The following is a 12,741-nucleotide window of genomic DNA, read 5'->3' on the forward strand; positions in this document are numbered from 1 at the left end:
ATCCCAACACCACGAAACGCGCTGGGTGCCAACAGTAAACATAGCAGGGGTGAAAAAAGACATAAAGTCTATCGAGATCAACCTTTTTCCTCATTAACCCTTTCATCGACTCCATGCGCAACGACAATCGGCTATTTTTAAATGGCCTTTTTAGGACAGTGAAAAAGAGGCAACATTAATCAGGAGCGACGGCAGGCTCAATGCATTGGTTACCGTGACGATTGCCCCAAATTTAAAGTTTTGCCCCAGTATTAGGCGCATGAATCACAACCAGAATGGGGGGGGCTCGAGGCTCTGGGGTCCGTGACCTCTGTATTTACCATTATTTAGGGTATAATAGTACGAAAATGATCAGATTTCAAGAAACACCTGAAGTATGGGGCAGGTGGCGTGGGGCAGGCGGTGGGGGGCAGGTGGCGTGGGGCAAGGACCACAGCTGGTCCGCAGAGCTGGCAATCTGATCTGGCAGAGATGAAAACAAACACCATAAACATGTTTTTTATTATCGCAAACTAACAAACTTAGAATCTTTAACGAGAAATATTTGGTGGAAATGAATGGATTCTGGGGGGCGAAGTAGCAGCAAAGAGGACATGAAACCCCCCCCCCAAGATGGCCGCCCAGTGTCTGTGGCCCCGGGGGGGGCTAATTCCTTAAAATCTGGATAAAAATAACATTAAATCGGGAGTCTGACGGGACAGGAGCGTTGGTTCCCAAGCGGCAGTGCAGGGGTTAATGCACACATGCGCTGACGGAGACACCAATATGTCGGTCCAGAGTCAGCAGTGATGCTGAGGATGTCAGTGTTTGTTTCCATGGCAACTGGATTGTTGCGTTCTGGTTTTAAATCCCCCGAGTGACGTAAAGTGAAAATGACGCCCGATCCGCGTCGGCAGCGCGTGTGACGGCTGAGAGTTTTGGGAAGGGGGTTTATTGGACAGTTTGTGGTTTTTTTACCCCGGGCAGCCCCCTGCATTGCCTAGTATCCATACCACCCGGTTCTTAAAGGGTTAATGCTGGTTGCGGACGTTCCCCAAACCTAGGGCTGTAACTGGAATTGCCCCGGCTTTATGGCTCTTGTTCCTCTCTGCCAGGGGCACCCGGGGTAATTATTAATAGCCTTATAGCCCAGCCCTGCGCTAATCTACCGGGGCGGTCTGTGCCCCGCGTCTGGGACTCAATTCCCTGATGAGGGGCATCAGGGAATTGGGGCTGATAGGGGGTCTATAACATAAGGGAGTTAACATGTTAATAAAATTCCCTCTAGATTGTAAGCTCCTGTGCTCTCCTCACCTGTTGTCAAATCGTTATGTCCTGTCCGCCCCATTGTTAAACCGGTGCAGGAAACTAGTTTTAATGACCCTATAGAGGGGCAGACCCCCGAATCTAGCCCCGGGGACCCCTAACTATAAATATTACACTTTCGTGAAGTCAGCTGATGATGTCATTTTATCACCAGCTCTGTGTAGATTCCATACAGCGATGGGTGATGGGAGTGGGGATTTTACTGCCCCGGGGATAAGATGTAAATACCCTTTTACCCTCTACGTAACCCCAGCTTTTTTGCCCCAGGAGTTGGGGTCAGGGTTGAAGCTAGACAAGGGGGCAAGTTCTCTGCGGGGGGGGGGGGGTGCACAGGAATGGCAGTCCCTGCAGAGACCGAGCCACGGAGAAACGGGTCACAGACGTGATAAAGGGGCATTCACAAAGTGTTCAATTCTGTACCCTGCCCACAGTGTACACCCGGAGCCCACGCGCTGCCGCCGCTCGCCCTCCTTACCCCTACTGACAGTGTACACCCGGAGCCCACGCGCTGCCGCCGCTCGCCCTCCTTACCTCCACTGACAGTGTACACCCAGCACCTACCGGGAGCTTTCTAAACGAGCGGACCCCGAGACACTTAAAATATTAACCCTTTAATGGAAACCATGACTTGTCATTATTTAAAGGTAGACTTTACTGAGTCACCTGCATTCAAGCAGGGATATCAACCGTAACATGCTAGGGGCGAAAGCACCAATTGGGAGTATTTTATATGCCTGCGGTGGGGTGGAATAACAGAGTCAGTTGCAGACCCTGAGAATCTGCCCCTCCACCCTGAGCTTGGGGCAAGAAGCCTGTGAGTTCCCAGGATTGCTTCACATGCAGTCTCCCCACCGGTGTCCCCTTCTGGGCTTTACTGGTGGGGACTGGAGGTCACATCCGGGCCCACGTCCGACCTCATCACAGGGGGATCCGCCAGGAAACAGACCCCCCTCCAGCTGAGACTGGGGCAAAGGGGACATCCGGAACTATGACTATTAACCCCGTGACTGCAGGGAGTTAATCAGTTCACAGCTGAGCGAGGGGGGCTTAAAATAGTTGACCCCTCAGTCATCACGTCACCAGGTAGTCAGAAAGGGTTAATAAACTTCATGAATGCAACAAAGTGGCAGCGAAACGTTCCTGCACCTTGATCCGTACCCCGTGTGACGCCGCGCAGAGCGGTTACTTTGTAATCACCGTTTAGTTGACAGATTCCCATAAACATTAACACTCCGAGTGATATATTGGGGGTTATAACGGGGGCTGGGCGGGGGGCCGGGTCATTCATTAGCTGCGCATAACCAAAATATAACATTTCTCTAAAATCCAGGATTTTTCTACCTTCTGTTTCCGGGGTCCCCGGAGACCCCCGCAAACAATACCCCAAACGCTGCTGTTTAAATTATTTGGATGCAAAACCCCTTTGGGGACCTGACCTTTGAACCGACATTTTTGTCCAGGATGGGATTCTCATGTCATAAAACTGGCCGGGAGCCACGAAAGCCACGAAATCCCCGCAATGTCCTCAAACGGCAGCTAAACATAGAAACGGAGCAATTTAACCCTCCGCCGCCCAGCGCGGCCCTGAAAACACACTGACCTTTAAGCGACCGAGTCTAACGCGGGCCGGGGGCCAAGCAACCGTCCAGAGAACTTTACAGGAAACTTCGTGGTGCTTTTAAGATACGGAGCTCATAACGAGACGGGCATTTGGGGGCAAATAGCCCCGGAGTCCTGCACCGGTTATAAAATAAGTCACGGGTTTAAAAAAATCGTCAGTAAGCATCAGCGACGCGCATGCAGGGAGAAATCACGGGTTTTCTTCACAAAGTAATATAAATGACTATATTGTGGAATGTTTGCCGGGGCCGGGAGCTGCCGCCCCACCATCTGCATGTTTTATACCCTGGCATGGACTTCGCGGAGCGGGGAGACGTCGCAGGCTGGCGCAGAGCGTGTGCTGCGGGGAGAAGGCTCTTTTGTTCCCATACCGCGTCACGTCGCACACACAATGCCGCCTTCATATGGCGCCGTCACATGCCGCGGCGCTCCGTCCGCCAGGCAGCGAGAGGCAAGTAATGGCTCAGAAATCGTTTGCCATCACGGCCCCGGCAGGGGTAATAAACAGAACTCAGTAATGCCCCCGTCTGTCCACCAGGCCTACAGAACAGCGTGAAGCGCAAATACCCAGCAACCGTTCCGAGCTCCTACAAAAAGGGGCATCGGGGGGGTAAGAGGGGCATCAGGGGGGGTAAGGGGGGCATCAGGTATTACAGGACCAGGGAAGGGCTGGACAAACTAAACTCTTTCCTGGCGCTTTGGGATTTTTTGCTCACCGCGCTGATTCCGTTATTATTCTCAGGATCTTCTGGTAAATCCGAGTTTTTCCCCCCCGGTAGATCCTGCGCCGCGCAGGTGCTGGAAATCACGACAGGCAGCGGCGGGTGAATTTCTCCTGCCTGGCGGGGTGTGAAGGGGTTAAACTACGCAGAATAAAATCATGATTTGAAGCAACGGGACGCAGGCCAACAAAAAAGAGGTTGTCATGGCAACCAGCTACCGCCATACAGGAGGAGGCAGCGAGCGAGCGAGTGTGGGGATGGCAGCTCCGGCTAACAGCAATAACGTGTGGATGTCACGGCACACGCGCATGCGCACAAACACACATACACACACATATACACGCATGTACACATACAAGCACACGCACAAACATACAAACACCCGCACACACGCACATACAGACACATACATGCATGCACACAAACATACATTCATACATACACACATGCGTACAGACACGCACACACACTCTGCTAAAGATTTTGAATGTTTTGTAAAATGCAAATAAACAAGGAATGAAAAGCCTCTCGAGATCCGTTCTGTCCGTCCGTCTGTCTGTCCGTCTCTTCTCATCTGTTTGAATAATAGTTTCTGTGTCTGTCGGATGTCCCCGTCTGTCTCTACCCGTTCCGTCAGTCTGTCTCTACCCGTTCCGTCAGTCTGTCTCTACCCGTTCCGTCAGTCTGTCTCTACCCGTTCCGTCCGTCTGTCTCTACCCGTTCCGTCAGTCTGTCTCTACCCGTTCCGTCAGTCTGTCTCTACCCGTTCCGTCAGTCTGTCTCTACCTGTTCCCCGTCCGAACCACGAGACTATCCCGTGATCTAAATGCTTCTCTCGTGGAGCGCAGACCGCTAACCGCCTCTCTAATACCGACGGGGCCCGGATACACCATAATCCCGGAATATACAGCACGGTCACCGGTCCGCACCCCAAACACCAGGAGGCGCAGCGCCGAGCGCTCAGACACGGCCCCGAGACCCCGGAAGTAATATTATGAATTCTTTAATATAGCGCCATCATATTCCGCGGCGCTGTACGACGGGATATAACCTATCCGCTGAGATCATCGCGTGATTTGCACCGAGAACCTCCCGGGAATCACCGGGAAGATTAAGCAACAACTTCCCAGCTAATTAGCTTTTGATCTCTACCTACGCTTACAAATTGCCCCTGACTGTGTAATAACTTATCGGGGGGGGGGGGGCGCGCAGGCTTCGTGGACACCGACAAACGTTATCGTTATTCACACGCATTTTACGAGACCTCCGGACTTCATTTAGAGCGCGGCTGTGGCGGTCGTTGTACGGCGTCTTAAGGGGTTGGGGTAAATCTACAGCCTCGATGCGGTGCAATTAATTCCCCCGTTATTAGAACTGCACCCGAGGATTAATACCCCATCTGGGGAGATAAGAGCGAAACGCGGTCTGACATGGGGTCAGTTACTAACCGCGCATGCTGAACAGACCCCGAAAGGCAAACCAAGGGAAACATTTGTAAGCGCTTTTCCCTGGACTATGTTCTGAAGAGCTTGCAATCGCTTTTCGGCAGAGAAAGACTAGGCCTCTATGTCCTACCGTCACAGAGGTCAGCGAGGTGTTCCATTGCCCCGTGCGTCTTTGTAAATATGGGAGCCCCTGGGAGCTGCCCCAAGATGCCCCGGCCAAGCACCTTGGTTCAGGTACCGGGGGCCGAGTCGTGGGCAGGTGCCACATCTTTGGATTGACTCAAAGCCATCGGGCGCTTATCAAATACAAACATTTTACAGAAAAACGTCTAACGGTATCCGGGATACGGTTAGAAATTTGCAGGAATTGATACATTAACCCAATAAATTCCAGCATTCCGTGACCTATGCAATAAACCGAGTGACCCACTTGCTTTAAACTGCCCCTTAACCCCCCCCGAGACCACCTTACACCCGACTCCGGCTCCTCACCTGTTTGAACAGGAACTCGTCCGTGGCGTTGATCTTGAGCGACACGGCAAGGTGGACGGTGGACAGGACGACTCCGCTGATGACGCCGGCTCTCATGCGGACTGGAAGAAGGGTGTAGATGGTGTAGATAAAGAATACAGTCCACCAGATTCCATCAGAAGCACTCCGGGGCCGCACCAGCAGGACCCCCACCACCTGTACCATGAAGACCACCAGGATGACGGCGTAACAGGCGATCCACATGTAGTCCTGGTGGAAGCCGTTCCGGTTGCACACGGCGATGAGCACGAAAATGACAAACATGGCCACGGAGAGGACGGCCACGTAAGGCACCTGGAGATCGCCCTGGACGCAGTGGAGTACGAGCATCACCGAGCAGACCAGGATCAGCACCGACATCAGCATGGTGAGGCTGCTCTGGTTGAGCCGGAAGAAGTATCTCTGGTAAAGTCTCTCCAGCTTCTCCGACTGGAACTTCTTGGAGCGGAATATCTCCAGAACGTCGCCGCAGCACAAGCCCACCGAGTAGTGGAAGTCGGCCACGTCCTCGGCGCCCTCCGCCTTACCTTTCCCCAACTTCTCCTCCAAGCCGAGCTCCACCGACCTGGGCCCGACCTCCCCGTCCTGGGGCTTCTTGGCCGGCGGCCGGTTGTTGTTCCGGATCTCGTCCCGGTGCTCCTGCCAGGCCGATTTGGACCTGAAGCTCACCTTATTCTCGAAGGAGGAGCGCTTCCCCTGCGGGGGCTCGTAGTCCTCGTCGCTTCTCCACAAGCCCATCATGCGGGACGTCTTTTTCCTGGACGAGCGGCTGGAGTAAGGGTAGCCGTTGGCTCTGGATTCTGCTTCCCCCCAGGCCGATCTGTGCTCGGCGCCGGCCCGTAAGACGGGAGCCCCGAATCCCGGGGGGCTCACGCTATTTGACCTAGACATGTCCTCGGCAGCCACGGGCGATCCCGGGCATTACGACCGCCGAGCCTTAAATATTATTATACGGCACCTTGCGGGGGGGCATTAAAAATACAGAAAAGGCATTTTCACGGCCAATCCTCCTCTGGAAATGTTCCGGATAAAAAGTGTTCATGATACTCGCTGGGCGCGGAACGATCTTCCCCAAATTATATCCAAAAATATCCATTAAACGCGGAATGAAAGAATAATGAAGGAAACTGACATCCGACGACTTAATCCCGGCGCGGCGGCTCGGAACGTTAGCCGCCGTCTGCTCCTTTTCTGTAAACCCTTTAATAAGGAGAATTAAATCATTTGGTAAATCCAGATCGCAGCGGATCCGAGGTCCGTCAGCTCCGGGTCCTGGCGAGAGGTGATCCGCTCGACGGGGGCCGGACGGGCGACGCGCACCTGTGCAGGTGGAACGCCGCCGATAAAAAAGCCGAACAATACATCACTAATCACGATAAACAGAAAACCCGTCCGTGGGAGGACGCGAATAACACGCCAATAACACGCCGGTGACGTTAACCCCGAGCTTCCAGACTCATCGCATCCCCTGCGATTGGCACGCAGGACCCCACAGTGGACACCGCATGCAGAGGTCGGGGCACAGGTGTCACAGAGCTCCTGGATGGCTGGAAAGCTGGGCCCCCCGGGGATGTCCGCACCGGGGAGGGAAATCAGCGTGTAAAGCGGAGCGTCTCATCCGGATCCTTCCACAGCAAATCCACGTAACGAGCCTTCAAATCCTTCCGAGGAGGAATTACTGCCCCCACATCTGCCCCTTCCCTCTGCTCTGCTCCGAGATCCCCTCTCTCGCCCTGAGCCTGGAAATCACATCTGTACGGCTAATCCACCGGCTCCGTATCAGCGCATGACCGTCTCATCACACGCACGGCGCGGGGTACACGCAAGAGTCACACAGCATGCGCCCCAACACCCACACGCTCAAAATCTGCACCCCTGACACTGCCCCCTCAATGCTGCCCCCAGATACTGCTCCTACCCCCTCAATGCTGCCCCCAGACACTGCTCCTACCCCCTCAATGCTGCCCCCAGACACTGCTCCTGCCCCCTCAATGCTGCTCCTGCCCCTGAAATGCCTTCCCAACTAGTCTTTGTACTTCCATTCAGACGAGCAGCAGCCCAAAGCCTCGCAGCCCCGCCCCCTCCCAAACGTGATTGGCGCAGAGCGGCTGTCAGTGTTTTCCCACGTTCTCTGATTGGCCAAAGGGATGTTTGATGCCTGTAGTGATTTAATACAAACCAGGGGGCTAGAGGTGGTCAAAATATGGAGCGGGGGGGGGGGTGGGGGAGAAAACAGAATCGGGGGGTATATGGAATCCCCGTATCCTGCTGTTTCTATACACATTATCGGGGCTTTTAGGGCTGTAGAACCCTGCGATCCCCTCATACCCAGCAAACATTCTCACCTCCTAGAAAAGAGGGGCATCTGGGGGGGGTGCATCAGGGGGGAAAGAGGGGCATCAGGGATGCGGGGGGCATCAGTGGAGGGGCATAGGGGTATTGGGCACAAATAAGGACTCGATGCATAACCCTCCAACTAGAGCCGACTCCAGAGAGAGTCCCCCCTTTGGATCAGATCTACCCAGGAGCTTTTTTATTAATGTCTGTAGATCATCCCCAGCTTGGGGGTAAAACGGGCACACGCGTGTAACGTGTTTGTGCGGGATCCCGTCTCCGTCAGCGGGACAGAGTAATTCACCCCACGGGGCCCTCGATAACATCCCATCTCAAAACTTTATTCACACCATACCTACCAAGTGCCCCTGTTTAGTTTGTCCAGTCCCTCTCTGGCCCCCAAGTCCCTGATGCCCCTCTCTCCTCCCCTGATGGCCCTCAGGGTTCTACATCCCTAAAGGCCCCGATAATGTGTATAGAAACAGCAGGAAACGGCTTTATAAATTAAACGGGGTAAAAAAACCCCATTATTCTTCTAAATGCCCCCCTCAGTGACACAGCCCCGGGTAGTTGAAATGCTGGGGGGTTGTTGTGTCTTTGCACTCGCTTGGTGTAATTCATTACCCAAACCGGCCGCTTCTGCCAGAAAATAACAGAAAATAGAAAATACATTTCTCAATAAAAAGGATTTGAAGTAAAATATCGTTTACGGTTTCCCTCGATTCTCGTCGGTATTTTCGGTGCTTTTCTGCCCCGTTGGGAAATATTAAGGGGTCCCGAACCGATTGAGGGGCTTACAAGGTAACGCAGCGCCACCTGCAGGCAAATCAGAAGAGTGACAGCAACCTGCCGGCGAGAGCGCTCACTAACCACGGAGCGCGTTATACAGAGCGCCCCCCGCCATCGCTCTACCACCCTCTCTCCCCGTCTGTCTCTCTACCTCCAGCTTCTCACCTATCCCCTGATGCCCTCCTACCCCATCCCTTCTCTCCTCCGATTTCTGCCTCTCGCACACTCGCTGCCCCAGGGGAGTGCCTAGCGTTAGTGGCCCCTGGGTGCAATCTTTATTCAAATTCATCCAAAGGCGCTGACCCCAACCCTAGCGAGCCGGCCCCTGTATAATGTATAGATAAATCAGTGATCGGCCCCCTGTATAATGTATAGATAAATCAGTGACCGGCCCCTGTATAATGTATAGATAAATCAGTGACCGGCCCCTGTATAATGTATAGTTAAATCAGTGACCAGCCCCTGTATAATGTATAGATAAATCAGTGACCGGCCCCCTGTATAATGTATAGATAAATCAGTGATCGGCCCCCTGTATAATGTATAGATAAATCAGTGACCGGCCCCCTGTATAATGTATAGATAAATCAGTGACCGGCCCTGTATAATGTATAGCTAAATCAGCGAGCTGGCCCCCTGTATACTGTATAGATAAATCAGTGACCGGCCCTGTATACTGTATAGATAAATCAGTGACCTGCCCTGTATACTGTATAGGTAAATCAGTGAATCACACACCATGCGCGCGTGACGGCCGCTGGCCTCTCTCCGCAATCATATGATAAACGTCACATTCCAGGAGAGGTGAATTCACAGCGAGATCCTTCATTCCGCCAACAGAACCGGATAAAACATCCTGAAATAAACCCCGCCGCAGGGCGTCTCGTATCAAAGCGCAAACCAACCCCTCCGGGCGTCAGATTAAAATTGTACAAAATTCACGAGAAAAGAAAACTGCAGCTGATTTTAAGGCGTTTATAAAGATCACAGGACTGGGTTGAGGTCGGGGCACTCTTTCATCTCACTGATTTAACTACACATTGTACAGGGCTCACGTTAACCTGCATATGGGGGATGTTTATTCCAACGTGATTTTTCTTGATCTATGCATTTGCTTGCACAGCGTGAAGACGGTCCCTTTAATTAATAAGACAGCAAGTGTGACTTTCCAGGGCCCCGCCGTTCCAGGGGCCACAGGAAGTATCCTAATGCCCCCTCGCACGCGGCGGACGCTGGTTCATGGAGTTAATCTTCACTGAAGGGGCAGAAAAGCAGCAAACCGATCGGGGATCAATTACTGCGCAGAGAAGAGATTTACCGGATCCCAAACATGAGACAGGAGAGCCCCCTGCTGGGCGACCAACCAACTGCAGGAGACGTATCCGGGTCGTCGCCGAGCGGCCCCCGAGAAACATACTGGGAGCAAAAGCACCAACTGGGAGTCTTATATATGATCCCAGTGTGGGGGGGGGGGTTGGAAGGGGGCAGCTCCAGACTGTGACCCTGAACCCCTGAAACTGGGGGCAAAAACCCTGAGAATCTGCCCCTTCAGAAGCGAAGGCTTGAGGTTTAGGCCTTTTCTGCCCCTCCAGACACATCGGTTGTTGGAACGCGATCTGATGACAAACATCTCATTCCTTTGGGGGTGAGAAGAGGGTGGTCTGGCGGGGGGCTACACGTGACGGGAGGGAAGTACGAGGATAATGGGAGTCATTGGGTTCCAGGGGGTCCTCATTGATCTCCCCTGACTGCAGGGATAACGAGCTGTGGCGATAATCGTTACTCTCGTCAGCCTCACACTTCCTTCTCATTGGTTTCTTTTCCGCTAATTTCTTTCTTCTCATCTGACTGTTTGATTTGCTTTTTATATCTATGTTAACTCTTTCAGTGTCCGAGATAAATGGTGGTGTTAAGAGTTAAACGGCTGTCTGCCCCCCAGCCCAGAGCCCCTGATTGGTAGGCTGTGCCGCTGAACGCTGGCTTTCTCGATATCTGCAGGAAACGCGGCGCTCATGATGGAGGGGCGTGTCTTCCAAAAGAAAAATGGCTGCCCGCGTCGGGATTCCACACAACGTAGCCGATGCGTAATAATCACGCCGTGCGTTGTCTGCGTCTCTCACGGATCCAAAGAGAAAAAAAACAAACAAACAAAACAAATAAACAGGAAGTGGAAAGCGGCGTAGAAAGCATGCGAAGTGGTTTATTTATTGAGGATGTGAGAAACACCCGTAGCGTCCAAATGTAACAAACTGGCAAAAAAACAATGGTGTTCGCACGTTACACGAAAACACAAACGCTGCATGAACGAAAGCACATTAAATACGAAGTGACAAAAAGCTCTGTACACAGAAAACAAACCCCACGAGCCGCGAGTGTCCCGGGGGGCGCCATGTGCGGCGGGACCCCCACTAACCTCAGCCAGAGGGGGGGCTCGAGTTAACTCTTACAGGGCAAGACTGGGGCATCATCCTTGCATGAAGAGGTTAACTGGGCAGACTGCACTGGGAATATCAATTTAACCCCTTCAGTGCCCTCTGGAGCACCATCGCTTAAGACCGAAATGGGTGAAGTGGAATGGCATTTAACGATTTTAAGCGACGATCTATGGACCCCCTTGGAGGTTAAAGGGTTAAGGATCAGCAACTCCTTCAGAACAAGAAATGCGATTGGTGCAAAAAATTATTATGGGAAAGAAATATATTTAAGGACTCAAAGTGTTGGGAGATTTGAAATTAACGAGGGCCGGAAGTTGGGCCGGACCGGGGCCGCGTCAGACACCCCCGCTGTTACGCATTCATGGCGAGGATTTTGGGGTCAAAATTGCATTTTCCAATGTACGTTGGTAGAATAAAGGGTTAATACGTATCATCCTGTACACTTCTTAGAGATCCCGAAACTATATACTTTACAGAAATATACGGATATCTCTCAGAAACGGATTTCCACGACGCGATATAACGGCGGGAAGATCTATGATTGGCAGAGCGAAAAGTCTGAGTTAAAAGGGTTAAAGATAATTTCTCTTAAATTGACCCCAAACACTAATCTAACCTTTTTTAGGAGGTCCGGGCAGGCTGGGTGCTGACAGATGGGGGATGCAGAAAGACGTACAGACGCGGCTCCCTGTGCCTCCCCGATAAGAGCTTACACCTGAAGTAAAGCAGAGCGGGAGCAGCAGGGAGCCGTGGATTCGCAGAGCAGTTTCCTGAACGCAGATCATGCCTTACGCCGCTCTACACCGAAACCTGGGGGGCGGCATCAAGCTGCTCCCAAACTACAACTCTCATCACCTACAGCCAACCCTCTACTAGCTGCAGATTGTAGGAATTAAACCCAGGAGAGCCCTGGGAAGGCCAACAAAACCAAACAAGGTAAAGCATCAAGGAGAGGAGGTTTAAATGTCTCTGATTTACAGACTTCACACAGACCTGCCTGATGGGAGTTAAACTCCAGTCCTTGGGGGGGGCACGCATTTATTTGGTATATGTAGCGCTCTGGGGTTATTACTACTCATTCAGAGGGCGCAGCATGGGGAGCACTGGCTGCTGTGCATCCGGGTTGCTTGAGCATGATGGGTGTTGTAGTCTGTAGCAGCAGAATAGTAGAACCCGCTGACCTCTGAACCGCGCCATCCCTGGACTGGATCCCAATAAGTAGAAGACCGCCAGCGGTGAATTGGTTAATGCCCTGCAGCCTTGTGCCTTGGGGGTAATTTGCTACGAGCCCCCGTCCTACAGATGCATTTATCGGCGGATCCCATCGGTAACGTTAATAAACGCTCCGTCCGTCAATCCGACTGCAATTTAAACTCAGTTATTCTCACCCCCCCATTCAGATTAAGAATAACCCCCCCCCATCCTGGACACTGAAAAGACATGTATGGACACCCACATACACGCGTGTGCTGGGTCATACTCAGTTGTGCTTTATACTTTATACTTATTCAGGGTAACCCCTATGTGAAATGATTCGGAAATACTTCATCCAACATCCCC

General features: G+C 52.4%; 1 protein-coding gene across 1 annotated transcript in view; it reads right to left on the reverse strand.

Annotated features, from left to right (window-relative positions):
* The window catches only part of LOC149272766 (adenylate cyclase type 5-like), a 30,739-nt gene extending 24,225 nt beyond the window's left edge, over positions 1–6,514 (reverse strand). Inside the window, exon 1 of the mRNA XM_089506761.1 lies at positions 5,585–6,514. Within this exon, the coding sequence (XP_089362887.1) occupies positions 5,585–6,514 (930 nt within the window). The remainder of the gene's footprint in view (positions 1–5,584) is intronic.
* Positions 6,515–12,741: the final 6,227 nt, after the last annotated feature.

This window comes from Sceloporus occidentalis, unplaced genomic scaffold (assembly GCF_023333645.1).
Source record: "Sceloporus occidentalis isolate IW3139 unplaced genomic scaffold, rSceOcc1.0.p SCAF_420, whole genome shotgun sequence".
Lineage (NCBI taxonomy): Eukaryota > Metazoa > Chordata > Lepidosauria > Squamata > Phrynosomatidae > Sceloporus > Sceloporus occidentalis.